General features: G+C 36.5%; 1 protein-coding gene across 3 annotated transcripts in view; it reads right to left on the bottom strand.

The window, feature by feature from the left end:
- The window catches only part of NALCN (sodium leak channel, non-selective), a 192,773-nt gene that overhangs the window by 80,509 nt on the left and 91,697 nt on the right, over positions 1–20,567 (bottom strand). For all 3 annotated transcript variants that reach the window (XM_015851496.2, XM_015851499.2, XM_015851497.1), the window contains exons 11-13: positions 11,414–11,545; positions 4,749–4,916; positions 47–238 (exon numbers count right to left, since the gene is read on the bottom strand). In XM_015851496.2, the coding sequence (XP_015706982.1) occupies positions 47–238; positions 4,749–4,916; positions 11,414–11,545 (492 nt within the window). The remainder of the gene's footprint in view (positions 1–46; positions 239–4,748; positions 4,917–11,413; positions 11,546–20,567) is intronic.

Here is a 20,567-nt window from a genome sequence, read left to right as displayed (position 1 = left end):
AGAAAATAACTATACACAATAAAGTATCATTGCTGGTTATACTTGCCCGTGGAAAGGTTGTAAATCTATCCAGTTCTTCCACAAAGCAAAACATCTGTAAACTGATTGCTGACATTACAATTAGAAGGCTGGCAGTAAATACAACCAAACTCCCAAGTTTTTTTCCTGGTCCAAAGATCTTATACACAAAATCCTCTAATGCAGGAGAGATCTTTATAAGCCGAACTACTCTAAGAACCTGTAAAGAAAAAACAAAAAATAGAACTGCATTAATTATTTGATTATTATGTTAATTAAAAACTTGTCAGACTTCAAAGTAAAAAAGGAACGTGTGCCTTATAACGCAGTAAATATTTGGTTATCACTGGTGCAGCAGTTGTTAGATTAAGAACATTAAGCCACGGAACCCGTCAGACTTTGTCCTTGTCTTGACCTGCCTAGAGGTTTGTTTTAGCTACTAAAAATTATTATTTAATGACCAGGTAACTATTAACATATTTAAATTTTGCTCAGTCTTGGAACATTGTATGCTGTAATGTTCATTGCTACATATATCTTTTGATCTAACATACATTAATAAAAAGAAGCAATTTTGCACAGATAAAGCTGTCTACAGCCCTTTCAAAAAATGCAGCACCAAGGCATGGTATGACTGCATATTTCTTGAGAGTAGAGTCATAGGAGGATTCTAAAGACCCCAGAGTTATCAATTCTTCTGTGACCCATGTCCATCACAAAAATGCAAGGGAGTAAAGCTGTTTTTGGGGTACACAAAGGAAGAGAAATACACAAAACAAACAATAGCGAATCTGAATGTAACGAGGAATTACAGAGGGTTCAAACATCTAAGAATGGCCTCCAGTAGAGAACAAAACTCAGCAGTCACAATTTAACAACTGAGAATTGATTGCAGCAAGTAAATTGCTCCAAAGTTTGCTTACCATCACTCTTAAAAAATCACGTTTTAAATGAACAAGATCCTGAAGAGCCTTTGAAGAAAGCTTTACTTTGAGCAACAGGCTGAATGAGATGACTTTGAAAGGTGACTTCTAACCTACTCTTCTGTGATTGTGTGTTATTTGTTACAGAAGGTTATGTATTTGCACTTCAAATGGACAGATCTTCCATAGTTCATCTTTCTATTTCAGTGACCCAAGGGAAAATTGCTTGACATTCTGTCAAGTATAACCTAGCAAGTTTGGTAATAAACACATTGCTACACAACAAGGGAAACTTTGGGTACTGTTTCTCAGTATCAGAGAAAATGGCATTGTGTGCTACTGAAGAATTTGATGTATTTTATGCATCCCAGTGTTAGCAGTGGCAGCAGAACTTTGATCATGTGTAAAACTCCTGACCCACCCACTGCTGAATCTACTTTTGAAAAGCTCTGAACCTCCTATTCCAGCCACTAATGGTGACAAAAGCAGTAACATGAACAGTACTACCAGCAAGAGGCAGTGGCATCCTCAGTAGGCATGGAAGACAACTGACAGGAGTATATGGGTCAAATCTAATTCTGCAGTTCTTACAAAGAAGACTCTCCAACCCACGGTATAGCCTATATTTCTATGAAAATCATGTTGCAACTGAAAGGTAGGGATTACAATGAAATTATAAGCTTATGTTACGTGCACCTGGATACCTACCTATCAGGTACCCAGAATATACTATACTGTCAGGAAAGAATCACAACAGAGTCAGCTGTCAAAGGGGAGACAGAAAGTCAACACCAGAGAGAAGCTTATTCCAAACAAACCAAACCCCTGTTGAGATGGGAAATATCTGCACTTTCCTCAGTAATTAAAAAGAGCCACGGAGCTGAGAGGTTACATGAGACATTACCTAACTTTAACATCATTTGAATAAAGTGTGGTAATGTCATTTCTATCACATTTCACATTGCAAGTAAGCTGAGTACATAAAACTGTTTGCCAAAACAGTGACAGAAAGAAGAATCAGTGAGATTTCCAAGTACTACAAACATTTAAATGTGGTGCCTTCTTACTTAGACATCTACTTAATGTGTAAATGTACATGAATGCTAATGTCAACAATGACCCCGGTGGAGTGAAGATTGCATGCTGGTTTGTATTCTGAATTGTGTTTTGGTTTAACTTTACTAACTGCCTTACTTTTTTTATCTTCCTTTGGGGAACTTTAACTGACCTTTAAGCAACACACTAATCTTATTGGTCTTTTCTTTTTTTTTTTCATTTATTTTCGTTAGGCAACAAATTTAATCTAGCAAAAGTACACTGTAATGAACATTTATGCATTCCATGTAATTGGATGGCAAACTGTATTAAATTTGAAGGATGTAGATGGTGCCCAATCTGGATTAAATATAAAAACACATTAAAAAAACAAATAAAAATGAAAACGACAAAAGGGAAATCACAGTTCTGTCACAGTAATAGCTGCATCTTGTATAAGTGATGAAGTTTATTAAAAAAATGACTCAGCAGTATTTCTCCAATCACAACTATCATTTTGCAATCTAATGCTGTTTAAATCTCCCCCTTCATGCCAGTTTATTAGAAGTCTAACAATATGCAATTTCTGTTATTTCTCTACAGATGAGATGTTCTGTAGATTAGGGAATGGTGCTTTGCTTTACAGGTGTTTTCTTTCACAGAGGAATTTGCAAAGTGTTTTGAATGAACATGAGTGTAAGAAAGATAGGTAGGAAAGTGAGCAGTAGCCACAGTGGTGAAGAACAAATGATACCTTGGCAAAAGATAATTATGAAACAAATGAATAATAAAATATCTGCTAACCAGAACTGGACATAGAAAATAATATTTTTGCTTATTATACTGGAATGTGTCAGATGACTTCTGTTTCCAGTAACCTGTTTTGTTGGCCGTTTAACCTGTCATCATTAATATCTAAAGACTTGTAAACAGAATCATAGAATCATAGAATTACCCAGGTTGGAAAAGACCTTGAAGATCATCAAGTCCAACTGCAGCCAAACCACAGCACCCTAACTCTAACAACCCTCTGCTAAATCATATCTCTGAGCACCACATCCAAACGGCTCTTGAACACATCCAGGGACAGTGACTCAACCACCTCCCAGGGGAGCCTATTCCAGTGTTTAACTAACTTTTCTGTAAAGAAGTGTTTCTTAACGTCCATCCTAAACTTACCTTGGTGCAACATGAGGCCATTTCATCTCATCCTGTCACTTGTCACCAGTGAGAAGAGACTTGCCCCACTCTCACTGTAAGCGTCCTTCAGATACTGGTAGAGAGCAATAAGGTCTCCCCTCAGCCTACTTTTCCCCAGACTAAACAGCCCCAGCTCCCTCAAACTCTCCTCATAGGGTTGATTTTCCAAGCTCTTCACAAGCCTTGTTGCCCTTCACTGGACCTGCTCCAGTACCATGTCTTTTTTGTACTGAGGTGCCCAGAACTGAACACAGTACTCAAGGTGAGGCCTCATTAATGCCGAGTACAGGGGCAGGATGACTTCCCTAGTCCTGTTCACCACACAATTCCTGATACAAGCCAGGACGCCACTGGCCTACTTGGCCACCTGGGCACACTGCTGGCTCATATTCAGCCAACTGTCCATCAGCACACCAAGCTCCCTTTCCATCAGGCAGCTTTCCAGCCACACCGCCCCAAGCCTGTAGGGTTGCCTGGGGTTGTTGTGACCAAAATGCAGGACCCGACACTTGGCCCTATTGAAACTCATGCCATTAACCTTGGCCCCTCAATCGAGTCTATCCAGGTCCCTCTGTAGTGCCCTTCTCCCCTCAGGCAGATCAATACTCCCTCCCAACTTGGTGTCATCTGCAAACTTACTGAGGGTGTACTCAATTCTCTCATCAAGATCATCAATGAAGATGTTAAACAGAAGCAGTCCCAGCACTGAGACCTAGGGGATGCCACTCATGACTGGCTGCCAACTGAATTCCACTGACCACAGCTCTGTGCCTGGCCATTCAGCTTCACCCAGCAGAGCAGCCAGTTCCTCCATAAGAATGTTATGGGGGACTGTGTCAAAGGCCTTACTGAAGTCCAGGTAGATCACATTGACAGCCTTACCTTCATTCACCAAGCAGGTCACCTTGTCATAGAATGAAATCCTGATCTCCTAGCTGATCTTTAATTGGTCCATGATGGTTCCTAAGATTATCAATTCTGGACACTGAGGTGAGACTGATACAGGGAATTAGTTGGATTAGTTGTCAGAGGAATAATCACAAGTCTGAACTGATAAGTAAGTCTTTCCTTATCTTGTTTTCCCCTTCTTCCCCAAAGTTAACATGTAGGAATAGCCTCAATAAACACACTTTCCCTCTGGACTGAGAATAGTGGGAGAGCTGTAAGAGAAACCTTAAGCTGGTTCTGGTTAAATGTCTTCAGAATACCCAATGACTGCTCTTCTCAGTTAGGGATGTGACTGCCACTGATGTCAAGATTTGGAGAAGCAACAGAGAGAGCATTTAGATCTTAGGGACAGAAGCCAGGAAAGCAGTGGTGGCTTTTAGAAGGTGACAGTAGGCAGTTGTAAGTAAGAGTTAGAAATAATCCTAATTCTGAAAATTTACCCAAGAAACACAGTTAAGTACAGACTTACTTGTTATTTTAAAGGTATTCTCAAAAGGTGTCCCTACTGTGAGAATATCTGTATTCTGATGATAGAAATAAATGAGACTGAAATATGTACTCCTCCTGATGAGTAATATTTTTAATTGATATAAGGGTAAAATGTGAAAAAACAGCTGTACATACCTGAAAATATGTAAACTGAGAGTGATAGAGATCTGGATAAATGTGAAGAGTGGTTCCAATTACAAGTAGCAACTCAAACTTGTGAAGAGAAGAGCTGATGTATCCAGTGAAACCCAAGCACCAGATCTTCAGGAGGGCTTCTAAATCAAACAGAACTGTAAAAGCAACCTAGGTGAATAAATAAAACAAGAAAGATGTGGTCAAACACTGAGATCAATTACAACTTCCTAAATTATAAAGTCTATCAAGATTCTGTATGGCAAAAATAAAGATCTCCATGGTATTTAGAAAAGAAAAAAAAAGACACCTAAACATGGTATTTCATTTTTTTTCACATGATTTAAAAAAATGTCTGCGATTGCATGACACCTATTTGTTCACTGATGAATAATACAGAACTGAAATGAACTTTTACATTTATAAACAATTGAGAATAACCGTAAGAGTACTTTACTATCTGGATAAACAATTTTGATAATCTAATGAAAATCAACCGTGACAAATCATGCATCTACTTTTCTTCTAAGAAATTATATCTATTCTGCCAAAACACTTGTTCTTTATTCAACTTTCATTACAAATAGTTGGAAATCTGTCTAATTCATATAATTGTAAAATCTGACACCTAAATTTTCAAAAGCTGTATGCTTAAATCTGAAAATTCAAATACCCCAGTGTTCAATTTAGTTAAGACTTCTTTTATATATATATATATATTTTCATATTGATTATTGAAGTGTACACGTCATGAAATTTTCTGAAGTTCAATCACAAACATGGAATGGCATGAAATAATAAATACAGCTAAGGAAAGAATGAAGAAGATACTTTCAAGATGTAAAGCTGTGAACACATAGATGTCTGAAGAATTTTAAGAGATCTAAGAAGAAAGCCAAAGTTTAAAGGTCTTTTGTTTGAAAATTGCTACCTCAATTTTTCCACAATTTGCAAAGTAGTAAGACAACTGAAAGAGGTTTAAAAAAAAAAAAAAAAAAAGAAAAGGAAAAGGTGATGGAACTTGAACATTAAAAGCTCAGTCAAGAACTGATAATTTTTCTAAGTTTTAAAAAGAGACTGTGTTAAAGAAGCAAAGGGAGTACGGTGGGAATTACAGAGGAGTTAGAGAAGCCTTTCCTGAAATAATTACCACAGCAAAGTGCAGTGACAAAAGGGAGACAATTTTCTAAAGGTTTACATCTTCAAAATTTGTTCTCACAGTGATGAAAATCATCTTGGCTGGATTCTTTCTCACTTGCCTTCTTCATTAAGCACTGTCTATAATATGAAGTATTCTCTCCCTCATTTTCCAGCAGCCAGGAAACTCAAGATGGAAAAGACATTTCTCCTTCTCTCAGCAGTTTTCCTGTCTAACTGTTTACAAGCTTTGGGGTATAAGAGAGACACTGAAATAACATTAGGCAGTATGTATACCCAGCAAAAGCTTTCAGAGTCTTGTGTAAACATAAAAAGGTACAGCTTAAAGCTTATTTTAGATTAAAAATTATTAGCCTTTTTTATTACAGAATGTGAAGGTAGAAGATGGAGAGATTAACTGACTGCAGGCAAAGAGGTTTAGTGGATTTGCCAGGGGTAACAAAGTTGGAGACTAAGATCTGACTGTGACGGTATGCTGCCCCAACTCTCCAGTCTTCTTCCCTAAACCACCTTCTTCAGCCTAGTCTTGCTCACAAGGCCATCCCACTTCTGACTCCCCAGTCCATACTGGCCCCAGGGCTACAGCACGGGCTATCTCTTGTTTAATCTGTTCAAAAGCCTGCTGCTGCTCAGGGCCCCATGCAAAATCATTCTTCTTCCGCGTCACCTGATAAAGGTGTCCCTTTGACATTAACTGTTGACCAAGACTGGAACTAGGAGTACATCCAGATGCACCTTGGCTCCTTACCTCCATGAAAGGAAGGAGATCCACTATGAACCTCATGACTCATCAGGAGGGCCTACTATATGTGTGACGCTTACCCTATTCTTTATGCAGTAAATAATCAAGTGTATCCAGCCATCTTGAATCTTGTTAAGTCACTGTCTTAGTTACAATTAAGCTTTGTTAAATCACTATATTATATCCATATTATATCAGTAATCATACTCTAGCTTTTCTCCTATGAGTGCAGTACAATATAGCTGCTTTCTATCTGCAACAGTGACAACATCAGTGATGTCGGCTGAAGTGCTTACCTCATTTAGTCCATCAAAAACACATTTATCAATACTAAACAAGTTGTTTTTGAGTCAGCTAGCTAGAACATTATGTATTTTATGTGTACAGAATTGTCACAAGCAAGGGGATCAAACACAGAAACTTATATCCTATGTTAACACCTTTACAATATACAGCAGTTTATGAGCAGTGCTGTCAACTATATTTATATGACTTCTCCAAAGCATGTAAAACAATTATCAGGCTTCAAATGTCTTTTGAATGGTTAAATCAAGGCAAAATGCTTCATAGCCCTCCAAACCTTTTGTCAGATTAGAAAAGAAACACTGCAAAGAACTATCCATGTGATTTCATACATACATGCCTCCAGGTATACAGGATGCTTGTACTCTCAAATACAGCTAGTTTTTTCAGCCCTTGCAATTCAAAGAGCTCAAGGAAAACCATGTGCCAAGTCTGAAGAAATTACTCTTTTATATGAAAATCCTTATTGTAAAACACAAGGCAACCGCTTTACCAAAAAGCTTTAAAATGAAAGCTCAGTTCTGAAGAAAAACTCATCTAATTAAGACCCAAACAGTAGGAGGGGTAAATTAGAGATGAGAGTAGAAAGCTGTTGGAATTCTGTTTCAAAACAGGTGGAATAACAGTATTATTTAAATACGCACATACGTACTAAAGAGCGCATAGCTTCCCTGTTATGGAAAAGACACTCACAAATACAATGTTAAGTATATTTTAATTAATTCTAAAAATGTGTGGGCAGGATCATTTGCATTTTATATGCTTGGGAAATGAATTCAAACCAGCAGCACTTAAAAATATATCAGATGGTTTGCATAACATCTGATTACACTTATACACCTGTCTTCTACTGACAGAGCTTGTGATTTTTGCTTTTAATTCATATCAGAAGACTGAGACTATTTTACTAGATCTTCTTCTGAGGTGTGAAATGTAATAGAATGTTATAGATTTCTTTTTTACTTTTAAGCTGAAATCACTACTTTTGCTGTAAAGACAGAGCAAAAACAGATTCACCCAAGCAGCCAGAACAGGTTAGAACAGGAAAAACAGGTGTAACACATAAGCAGCTGCCCTCCACCAGACTGCAAATTTTACTTCGTCAAAAAAAATCCTTTATCCATGCCCTGTATGAGGAAATAAGGTTGGGAGAGAAGGGAAGAAATAAAGAGCTGCCAGAAGTGGGGTGATGTCTGAGCGCTGCCTCCCAGTTATCACTTGGAAACTACAGCTTTTAGCAGTGTTGTGTTCAGGCCTTTTAAAATAGTACATGTTAAAACCGTATTTGTAAGAATTCCACCTGTTTCTTCTAAGGCTCCTAGTCTGTGCTGCAAATATAAGTTTCACAATAGCTGAATAGGAAATGAAAACATTTTCTCTTTAGCTCTTCTACTGCTGCATTTTATACCTCCTGCCATAAAATAGGAGTTTATTATTTGATTTTCATATTTGTAGTAACAGTTAAAACAAACAATAAAACAAACAAAAGCTAAATGGACATCAAAACAGTATGTCTTACAGGCAAAATACCCTTCTCTATTCCAGACTGGTTTATAGAAAAGTAAACAGGTAGAATAGTAGAAATTAAACAAATGAATTTTTTTTAAAGTTTCCCCAATATCAAATCAGTTTTGGGATTAATCTAAGCCATTCAAGAGATAGAAAAAATATATATTTAAAGAAAACCAGACACTGTTTGTAGAACAGAAATTTAGTACAATTGTCTACAAAAGCACTTATCTTGAAGAATAAAACCCTGAAAGTATTAATGTTGAAAAGTTCCAAGCCCTGAATTTCAAATAGATCTGGAAAAGAGTATTTCTAGCACTGGTCAATAAGTGCCAAAATAGAAATAGCACATGCAGCATTTCCTATTATGAATATATGTTGAATTAATATTAAGGCTCCACTTTTATTTTTTTGCATAAAGCAAAAGTGCCCACCATGAGCAGTTTATGGTCCCAGGCTTTAATGTTGATTTAATAACTGAGTTCTGGCCTGGAGATTAAAATGAGTACCAATATCTTCACTTCCAGGAAGTGAAAATATTGTCAAACCTGCAGGGGATAGCCTAAGATGATCCGTTTTTTGTTGGTTTTATTCCAGTGTCTTATTCCCAGGATCATCTTCTTGCTCATTCATGTTGTTTTTAGAATATGTTTAGAACTTGAGATAAAATAAAGCTAATATTTTTCACAATCCTTTTCCTATGACAACTGTTCAGAAGTTCAGATAGCTTCAATATGCTAAATGTATAATTTTTTAAGAACTTTAAGGTCTGGAACAAAATACTTCTAAAGGTCTTTGGGGTTTGCTTGGGAAGTTGTTTAGTCTTGAATATGTAAAGATATTTGAATATGTGAAGTCATCACTTACCTTCTGACTAGAATTCTGGTTCTAAACAGAATAACTAAGCCAGAACTTGTTTTTTGAGATTTGAGGTGAATTCTGTATTTGAGATCTTAGTGAATTCCTTCTATTTGCTAATCAGTAGTATGGGATATATTGCTTTGATATGGAAAAGGATTGATTTTATACAGATGATTTTCCAGTTTAACAGTAACAAGGTTTACTAGATTTCTTACAAATACATATATTTAAAGGTTGTTTTTTTTTTTTTCCTGGTGCTCTTCCTTTCAGAAACACTTGTCATATCTGATAGTTAGAAAATCCATTAGATCTAAGTATTATTAGAATATATTATAATAGACATTAAACTGAAGCATATATCAGAAAATAGCCTATCTTATTCTGTAAATGATCTTGGCTAAGGAGTCCAAACATCCTAATTTTATTAGTCACTTTAAAGAAATTACAGTCTTGCTGGAACTTAGTCAGAAATAAAAGAAAGTTTGATTTCTAAAAAGGCTGTAAAGTTACTTCCTCTTCGAAGGGACAAGGTAGAAAGTGTTGTGTTTCAGAGCAATTTATTAGGGAGCTGTTTTGTCTATCACTTCTTTTACCAGTTGAAATAAAAGAAAAGAAGACAAAGCCAGAGTGCCACTATCACCTGCATTAATAATTGCTTTTCACACAAGCCCCAGTAAAAAGGAATACTAGCCTATAGAGATTGCATTTCAAGTGCTTCTATATTTTTCCTGGGGCCAGGCCAACATTTACTCAATGTTTATACAAACTGCAGTCATTTCCCATCAACATGAAAGACAACAGAATGATGAAGCAGTGAGGTTTAGAACCCACACTATTTGAGGGTTTGGTCCCTGGTGCTTTGTAAGTTTTTAAGAGATCACATTAAAACTCTAAAGTATACCATAAATTAAAAAAAAAAAAAAAATGAGTACCAACTCATCTTCCCTTAGAACAGAGAGATGCATAAAGTATAATGTTATGCGCTAAAAGGCCTGTGATTCTTCTGCCATTGTCACTGTCAGTGCTGTATGCAATACTGGTGGCAGAAGAGTCACAATGCAAAAAAAAGCTGTAAGCTTTCAGAGAGGGAGACCATAGAATACTCTCAGAGCACCTTTATTTTAGTTGTTAACCCCTTTGGCTCCAAAGAAGGTCTGTCTAATTACTTAAGTCAAGAGAACTGCAGTAACTGTAAAGCTTGCAACCATGATCAACATCTTCAGAGAGCCATTCTCAGTGAATGTCTGCAGTGATGATTCTATTCTTGGGTGAAGTGACAACTCGTAGTGCTCACTGAAGTAAGCACTGTCAATTAAAAATACGACAGTACTCATTTTAGAAAAACAAATTTCTATTTGAAGGCATGCCTATGCATTCATATCAAAGACTTCATAAATGTCTTTTTTTTTTTGTTTGTTCCTGATAACTGAATTAAATAGTACTAAAAAGTCGTACAGGCAAGGTTCTAGGCACTCTGGCACATTCTTCACAGTAAAATCCTTGACCAATTAAACACTCAAGCAGGCTCTCAGTGGGAAATGCACATTAGAAGAATCTGTTTTCTTCCAGTTCAGGAACACAGACTCTTCCTCCACCTCAAGACCAAATAAATGCTTCTCTGCAATGTGCTGTTAAGGCTTTTGAGTTTACTGAAGCCAAGCTATTTTCAACACTATTCTAGCTGTGCTTAAGGACCATCCTGAAGACAAGTATTTGTTAAATGAAGATGATTTAGAAAGAGCTACAATAATCTTCAGAGTTCTGCATTTTTCTTTTCTTTTTTTTTTTTCTTTTTTTAAATGTTAAATTCTTATGAATGTTATACTCTTGCTAGGGAACCACAGCAATTCAGCAGCCATGCACTGCCTGCAGGTGTTATACTTAAGCCTCAGCTCATTACCACTGACATTTTGTTGGAGGAAATTACCTTTCAAAAGGTTGTCAGACAGAGGAACAAGTTAGCAAAGAATTCTTGGAATGCTTAAGGGAATAAAAAAAAATAAATTACCTCCTAAAATGTGCTTGACATTTAGACTTTCCTATTTAGCTTATCTTGAAAAATAAAGCAGATAGATAGTTGTTTCAGAATACTCACCTCAGCTAGGTAAAATTCATCGTATTGTCTCTTGAAATTTTCTCCTTTGTAGTAGTTACTAGCAGCAACAATAACATCTACAGCGACCATGCTTAGTATGAACATATGGAACACTGATGACCTCATCATTTTCTGCAAAAGAAAAGTTTTTTGTCAAGATGAATCAAAACACATGTATTATGAAGTTTTATTACACTGTCAAAACATAATAATCTATAATGATGTTTTATAATTATAATTATTTTTAACATGATTATAAGTTATTAGTCTTTAAAAATATTCTAATACATTACTTGAATCACAGAATCATAGAATGGCCTGTGTTGAAAAGGAACTCAAAGATCATCTAGTTTCAATCCCCCTGCCATGGGAAGGGTCACCAACCACCAGACAAGAACTGCTTTAAACATGACCTGTTGCTCACCAATGCAAACAAACTGATTGCTGACACTAGCATTGGAGGCTGCCTGGGCTGCTGTGATCATGTAATTGTGGAGTTCACTCTACTGAGCAACACTGGACAGACAAAAAGTAAAGTCAGTATGCTAAATTTTAGGAAAGCTGAATTCTAGCTCTTCGAGGAGTTAGTCAACAAAATCCCCTGGGAAGCTGTCGTCAGGGACAAGGATGCAAAGCAGAACAGGCAGATATTTAAAGGAGCTTTCCTTAGGACACAAGATCTTCTGGTCTGCCTGGCCCTGCTTCCTGTTTATGTCTAAGTTTCATCAGCAATTATTTGCTCATGCATGTCATGTTTACTTGATTTTCTGAAACTGGGGATGGACTTCTATGAGCTTGGAAAAGATCCTGGAAAGATAACCAGCTGCTCTAGACCTTCTTCTCTCCAAGACTTTATTTTGTAGGATTGTTCCAAACAGATACAGGACAGTTTGTTCTCCAAGGTGGTGGTTCTGCTTTTGGTTTTGCTCCCTCTTGCAAGAATCGTGAACTTCAACATCTCATGGTCATGGCAACCAAGTCTGCCCTTTAGCTCTCACAATCCAGCTAGTTCTTATTTGCTTATAAGAGGTCTGGACAGAAAACCTGCCCTCATCACATGTGTTAGGAAGTTACCATCATGGTAAAATCTCCTGAAGTGTTTGCTCCCTGCTGTGCTGTGCATACACACATATTGTGTGAATACAAAGATGTTATAGTGGAATGCAAAAGTTAAGTAACATGTATTTTTAGATATGATAACACGTGTTAACAAGAAGACTCATACACTTTTGTAAAATACTATCTATCTCAGTCTTCTGGGAGCTGAGGTTGTAATGTTGACAAAGAAATCTCCACATTTACATTCTACAATTAACCCTTCCAGGAGCTTAGGGTCTTGAACTGCACTTTAAAACTGTGTTGTTTTTTTTTTTTTTTCCACTTGTACGTGTTCCAATTAGAACACAGTACAATAAATATAGAAGGCTGTAAAAACTGGCATTTGTTCAGGCTTTTGGTAAGTACTTGTACCTGCCTACAGGAGCATTTGTCTGTTGAATTCTCTGTTGAATTCCACTGAAATCAAAGCGGAGTAGAGAATATGCACACAGCTACATGTACATACATACACAGCCTCTGGCCTCAAAACATCTGGGTTTAATATGTGATTTATTGTTAGCATTGCAGACAGAACACAGTTCAACCCTAATCCTTCAGACTGGTTTCCTTTCAAACTTAATGGTACAACACTGTTATATATTCCCATCATGGAGGCTGAGGGGATAAAGCTTGACAGGCAGCAATTTACTTTAAAAGTCTGGGCTAATAACAATCCTTAAAGTGCAGTGAATCCACTAAAACTTAGTGGCTAAATGCTCTCTTGCTTTTATTTTTAATTCACATAGCAAGTTATCAGGATATAGTAATAAAAAGCATGGTTTCAAATATGCAATTTTATAAGTGGTGAGATTCCAGTAGGTAGCATCTTATCTGTTACTTTTCTATTTCACACAAGTTTGAAACAGACAGCTAGTCTCTCTGCATATTTTACACTGTATTTTTAATAGTGTTAAAATTTTCTTCATAGTAACAAAGAATGCTGTCTTAATTGTGACAGGATTTACTAAAATAAACTGCTGTGTAAGGATGAAAAATTTACTTTTCTGTCCTATTACAAAAAAAAAACCACACCAAAAACAACCAAAAACCTAATATATATATATGTGTGTGTGTGTATGTATGTATGTATAAAACAGGGAAGCAATATGGTACCAGAGGAAGAATAAAAATTAATAAGCCATCTTGGTATATGCGTACGTATGTACACGCATACTTTCTCAATGCTGTCCATATCTTGGGGAACTCATACAAAGACTTTTCAGTGCTATATTTTATGCTGGAAAATAAAATGCAATAACATAAATAATTCCCTACAGCACTATAATAAGCCCAGTAAAATTCAATGGAGCTTATTGTCAGTTACTAACTGTTGCCTTCTCATCTCACCTAACATGAAAGGAGACAATTTAGCTAATAGAGAGTATTATGTTTGCATAAAACAGTTCAATAAAGGTATAGTCCTTGGACTGCTTATGGATAATTCAAATGGCCTGCAAGATAGAAATATGCAGGCACATGCACAGCAAAAGCACTACACTGAGAAGAACCTAGAAAGTAACTCATTATTTTTAAATCCCAAGACTAGCTTGCTTATGGTTGCCAGACTGGCATCCTAAGGCTTCATATTTCACTACAACTAATTTGTATCAAAAGTGAATATATCCACATTATATACAAACACGCAATATTCTTCCCAGAGGATTAAAATAATTGGATTTAGATAAACTGTGTGACCCTTTATGACATCTTCATTATTGCACTTGAAACACCGAATGGGTTACTTTCTTGTTTTTGTCTTTAGCATAGTAGAGTCTTCTAGATGCTCACCTGTCAGGAATGCCATGAATGACAAGCTGCATTCCTGTTGGTCTTAGAGACAGACTGTAACATCCTCAGGAGATCAGTTACTCTGTTCTAGCACATACACCTACTGTGCCCAGCTTTCTCTCTGTTTTCACCTGATCTTGTTCTTTCTGCATCACAGAATTTTAATTTGGACTTGTGCCCTTGAGATGGCTCATCCGCACCTCTATGTTAATGTTTGACCATAAATGTTCATTATCTTTTTACATATTCCTTTTGGAATATGGTGTAGGAGAGAGCAGAATTTATATCACAGAAGTTATCCAAGCTTTTAAAATCATTCTGGATCACCAGATCAGCAGTGTGTCATTGCCAGGTTTTGATCTTGTTTAATTTACTGACTTTTTTTTTTCTTTTTTTTTTTTTTTCTTTTTTTCTTTTTTTTCAGCCTGTGGATGTGTGTTTCTTAAACTGTAGAAATAAGAAGAGAGAAATGTTCCAATGCTGCTGTCAGACAGATGCATGATGGGAAAATTGTGTCTAATACTAAATTGGACGTAAGATTAGCTGTGCTGAAGAAGTCTTAAGTGAAATGTCCTGTTGCTGCCATCAATCAACTACAGCAGTGAAGAATTTCTCATATCTACCCCAAGTCACTCCTAAAGCTGGCATCTGGCTTCATGTAAGATGATGATTTCTAGTGTCTAGGACATTGTGGTGAATGTGGATGGTACAAAGCAGAAGGGATGAGCAATGGCTCTAATAATCAGTGTAGAACAAACATGTGGCAAATCAGATTCCTTCAGTGTTTGGAAACACACAAGTACGTTGAGAATTTTCTTTGTGTGTAGACTGGAATTTCAGGCAAACAGGAAAGTTTTCTAAAATCCTACTCATCGTTAACATTAGAGATGTGGTTATTATGGCAGAGGCACTCTAAATGAAATACTTATAACATCATGGATTCACTCAAAAGCAACGACACTGGAACTGCTGGCTAGAGAAAAACTACCTGGGTCACTTAATCTGACAGAGCATTACTGTGCATAGGTCTAAAGCAGTCTTCTGTCACTCCAGGAACAGAGTATTCTGCTCTAATACTCCATCCAGCAGCTTCCTACATGGCAGAGGGAGGATGAGTGACATAAATTGGCCATTGCCAGTTCACTGCCATGGAGAAAATTCACAGTAGCTGCCACCTTACACAACCAGAGAAACATACAGCCTCGGCCATGAAAGCAGTGGAAAGCAGTTATGATGAAAAACAGAATAACGACGTAAGATGGAAGTGTGCATTCCTAATTCTAGAACCATTTTTGGGGCTTAATATTTATATCAAGTCTTTTCTTATTCCACCATCCCTTAGATGGGATTTTTATTTCAGGTCTATTATCAGGACTTTCCTTACCAAGAAAGCATTCAAACTTCTCAGGTCTGACTGTAACAGAAGGACATATGGGCTGTTTTACCCTCATGTTACTAGCTCAAAACTAGTAAATCAGGTAATGTTCAGTGACACAATGTGAAATTTTGAAACAGATGTCCTAGAAGAGGGCAATGGTTTTAGTTCAGATTGAAAGAAATTCAGACTCCAGTTGACAATGATTAACTCTTATTGATGGCCAAATTAAAAAATTCTGATGATGAAGTGGCCTAAAGAATAAAAAAATATTGACAAAATCCTGAAGTTTATTAGTACTGAGAAAGTCACAGAGAAAATTTGATATCCAGAAAAGTTCTGCTTATTTCACTGCTTAGTGTGTAAAAAGCTCAGAGTACATAATTGTCAGACTGGCAGGAGCAGCTCTTAAAAGATCCAGATCAATTATTGAGCAGAGTAAACATCATTTAACTAAAATAACTTAATATGGGTAAACAGCTTTTTTCCTAAATTTGTTACTCTTGAATTTTGTATCCATCAACAGGAAAAGTAAGTTTGTAACTTTTTGTATTTTATATATACTTAGCACTGTGGATAATTTGTACTCACATCTACACGTGCCTTCTCAGGTAGCTAGGCTAGCTTTTGATTTGTACAAGTTATTCACATGAGTATGAAATAGATGATACTTTTACATACTCATCACAATCAAAAAAGTTACATTTATGCTACTACAACCTTCTTTGTTCATGGGACTGTTGCAGAGTAGATCACCCCAATGCACTGACATAAAGGCAACCTGACTTCTAACTCAACTGTGTGCAGTGCATCACCATGACTAGTTGCTAGTGACCATTCTAACTGTACTGTAAGTCTTATGGTACCTGATGCTTTCTCAGAGCCGATCACAGAAGACAAAATCCTTGTTTAGAAAAGCTAACAAAGCATGACTCAAGTGCATTAAAACGGTAGGGGCAAGTAATGTTGAATGTGCCAAACTCTTACCACTAAAACAGTAACATGGAAAATGGTCACTCAAGATGCTAGCCAATATTGGTTTGATTATTGAAGCAGGAGACATAGCATGCCTCCAAGTTTATAGTAAGGTAACAAGACAACAAGACTAACAAGGCAACAAGACTAGAAATAGTAAAGAAAGCTTCTAGGATTCTGTGCAACATGACTTTGAAGAGTTGCTGAGGAAAGATTCATTCCTGAGCTAAATAACAGACAAGGCCTTTGATCCTGTTCAGGTTTATTATACTCTTGGTTTTTATTTAATCTATATCTTCCCTCCCACCCCCACCCCCTTCTTTTTTTTTTCCTTCTTTTTCTTACAAAGTGCTTGATAATACCTTGTAAATGAAAAGAGCTTTAGAAAATCATATTCTATACACTGCTAATCACAGATAATTCATAGCATGAATAGGATAAATTTGATTTCATCTTGTTGGCTAATGGCCATCTAGGCAAATACAAAATTGTGAAATTGCTGGAAATTTTCCCTTTTGTTTGCAGAACACTGTAGAGCATTTTACAAGCCTGTAACTAATTTTCTACAAACCGTTTTGCTTTCAACATACTTAAGGCTGCCTGACAGAGATATGCTTGCAAGAAAAATTTAGCAGATCTGAATATTTCTGAGAATTATTAAGAATTAACCACAAATTTTAAGGAAGCAGGCTTCTAATATCTTATATTCATGCAGTTATATATCAGTGTGGAGCACTACAAAACACTGTCAATCTAGGATAGCATTTGTATTTGGGAGAAACTTCCATATGAGAGACAAATTCAAGTAATGCAATTTCAGTGAGGAAACAAGGTGAAGTGTGAGTTTGACGTGTAATGACAGAGGTGGTATTTAGATACTGTAAAGAAAGCAAATAGCCTCAGTAGCCTATGGAACTATGGAAACTAATTACTTCTACAGCATGGAGATACCTTGTTCCCAGTTGCTGGAGATATTGAAGGAAGTACAACACTCCCCCCCCAAAAATCTGAGTTCTTGCAGGTTTTAGATTATGCATAGAATCATAGAATCGTAGAATGGCTTGGGTTGGAAGGGCCAGCACCTTACCACTCTCATAGAAAAGAACTTCCCATGATATCCAACCTAAATATTCTCTCCTTCAACTTCAAACCATTTCCCCTTGTCCTGCTATTATCTACTCTTCTACAGAGTCGGCTCCCCTCCTGTTTATAGGCTCCCTTTAGGTACTGGAAGGTTGCAATGAGGTCATCCCACAGCCTTTTCTTCCTCAGGCTGAACAAGTCAACTCCCTCAGCCTGTCTGCATAGGGATGTTCTCCAGCCCTCTGATCATGTTTGTGGCCCTCCTCTGGACCCTCTCCAACAGCTCCTTTGTATTGGGGGCCTCAGACCTGGACACAGTACTGCAGATGTGGCCTCATGAGGGCAGAGTAGAGAGGAATGATGGCCTCCCTGTGATATGCAGTTAGAAACCTTTACCTAAATGATACATTTCTGGCTGCTGCAGTGGTGACAGTACCCTGGGAGAAAGAACACAAATAGAAAACTGTCCTACCTTGAAAAGTATTGTACATACTTCACTTTAATGTGCTTCTTTTTCCACCTTCTGCTTAATCTGTTTAGTCAGTAAAACTCAGGGCACAGACTACATCTATGTGTTTTTATATGGTTATTACTTTTGTGGCCTCGAAATACACTGCAAATGGAAGTATCGCTGAATAATGGAAAAATATTAGAACACGCAAATATGACATAGCAGAAGATGCAAACATGCTCCTATAACCAAGCACGTGCCTGCTTTTCATGCTATCAGAATATCTTCCTTAAAACAACAGATATCACTTTCAAATTATTTGTAGCTAAAATCACACAGAAATTAGCATGTGCCAAGGACTATGTTATTGTCTTTTTTATTTATTTTCTAATAGTAAATTTTGATGAAAATAAAAATCTACTTAAAAAAAAGTGAACAGAATTCCAATCAAAGGAACAAAGTAAAGTCAGTAAATCAGAAGAATGAGAAAATACACACATGGGAAGTGAATGGCAATAATAAAGGAAAGCTTACTGAAGAGAAAATAAAATCTGTAAGGCACAACTTTTACAAGTAAACAAGCTAATGGCAAAAATGTCAGACATTCTGCATTGTTACTTTGCATTCTATAATAACAGAATAAAGCGCTACAGATGTGCTCCCACTAACAGCAGCCACTTTTCTCCTTCCACAAACTTCTAGGACAGTCAATCAGAGCAATGGTGACTCTTCTGTCCTAAAATTCCATGAAATAATGGCTTTCTTGAAACTAAATGAACCTCCTCCTCCTCACCGGTTTATAAATCAGCTAGCACCAATATGTTATTTTCTTTGTAAAACATGCGGAGGAAGTAAGCTGCCTTTCAGTGTCTGCAATCTGACTTAAAGAAATGGAGAGCAGCAGCAGCTGCAACATAAAAGAAGCCTAAAAATACTATTTAAATTGTTCATGACAACAACAATGCAGGAAGATTCTTACCTTCCCTCAAATTTTAGAACTCTTAGGAAATATATCAACACCTCAGTAATTTTCTTAAAGCTATGTATGATAAGATGCAAAATAATATACTTTCAATACAAATGTACCTCTTTTTTTTTTTTTTTTTTAAATAAGCATTGCAAAATGATTCAGCACATGCAATGAGACAAAATAATTACTGTATAGAAACTGACATGAAGTAGGCCAAAGTAATTTTTGAACTATTTCTAGAGAGCTCACCTAAGCTGTAGGGATGAAGAGTTCTTACTCCTTACCAAGATGTAACTAATTCCTTATCTGCCCTACATGGATTTGCCTGCATAGTACTTTCAAAAATAAAGCCTACAACTTCTTTCTCCTTCACAGTAAAAAATACTTTATATTTCCAAATTATAACCGATCTCTCAGCAGCAACCTACTATCTGAACTACCTTAAAACCAGAGTGGTAAATGCACTTATCATCAGGTACAGGAATCGGTAAATACCCAAACTGACATTCTCACCTTTTGCATTATAGATTAATACATCATATATATATACATAAATGCTTTTAAAAATAGATACACATTATCTGTCTATACATATACAGAGAGAGCACACCAAATTCTAGATAATTTTTCATGTTGTGCTCTGTTGGTCACATTATTATGGATGTGTTTCAAATTCTCAATATACATTTTCAGTGTTTTTATCTGAAACCTCAGTCTACTTCAGAATCCACATTACAGCACTGTCCTTTTGAATAACTTCTTTTCCAGCATCAAAATACATTTGTGGAAGCACCTAGTTTTTTCTTCAGTCATCTTGCTGCCAGTATTTCAAGTATTTCTCACTGGCTGCTGAAAGTGAGGTTTGTAGCAGTTCCTCAGGGAAGAAAATATTTCCTTTAGGGATTTTCTTTTGTCTACTATTGAATTGTGTCATTATTTACATTTCATGACAAAGATAGTAAGAAAAAAAATTATAATAATCCCTTCATTCATGGAAAGGTCTTAAACTCAACTAGAACTTCTTATCTTCTCATACCCTATTGCAGCTTTTTATCTTATTATATCACTTATGTAATGCTTTGGAATTCTTTAGAAGGCTGAGCTAAATTTCAGTGTTTTTTCTAATTCTTGAATGGCTGAGCTGCTCAAAACTTACAGAGGTACTTGGTCAGCATTTGTAGTAGTAGAATACTCCAATTCTTTGAAAACTTCCTGCCCTAACTAGAAACTGCCAAATGTGTGCTTTGGGCCATTCTATCTACAATTAAGAAAAATCTTTCCCTGAGTTGGGCTGGTCATTTGTATCAATTATTGATTTCTGATTGCAATGCCTTGCCTAATAGACTGCATTAATCTTCTAGGTTACTATATGTAATTGTCTTAGGAACACGATGTACAATACAGTTCAGACAGG

This window comes from Coturnix japonica, chromosome 1 (genome assembly GCF_001577835.2).
Source record: "Coturnix japonica isolate 7356 chromosome 1, Coturnix japonica 2.1, whole genome shotgun sequence".
NCBI lineage: Eukaryota > Metazoa > Chordata > Aves > Galliformes > Phasianidae > Coturnix > Coturnix japonica.
Note: the sequence above shows the minus strand (reverse complement) of the source record. Positions and strands in the feature narration are given on the sequence as shown.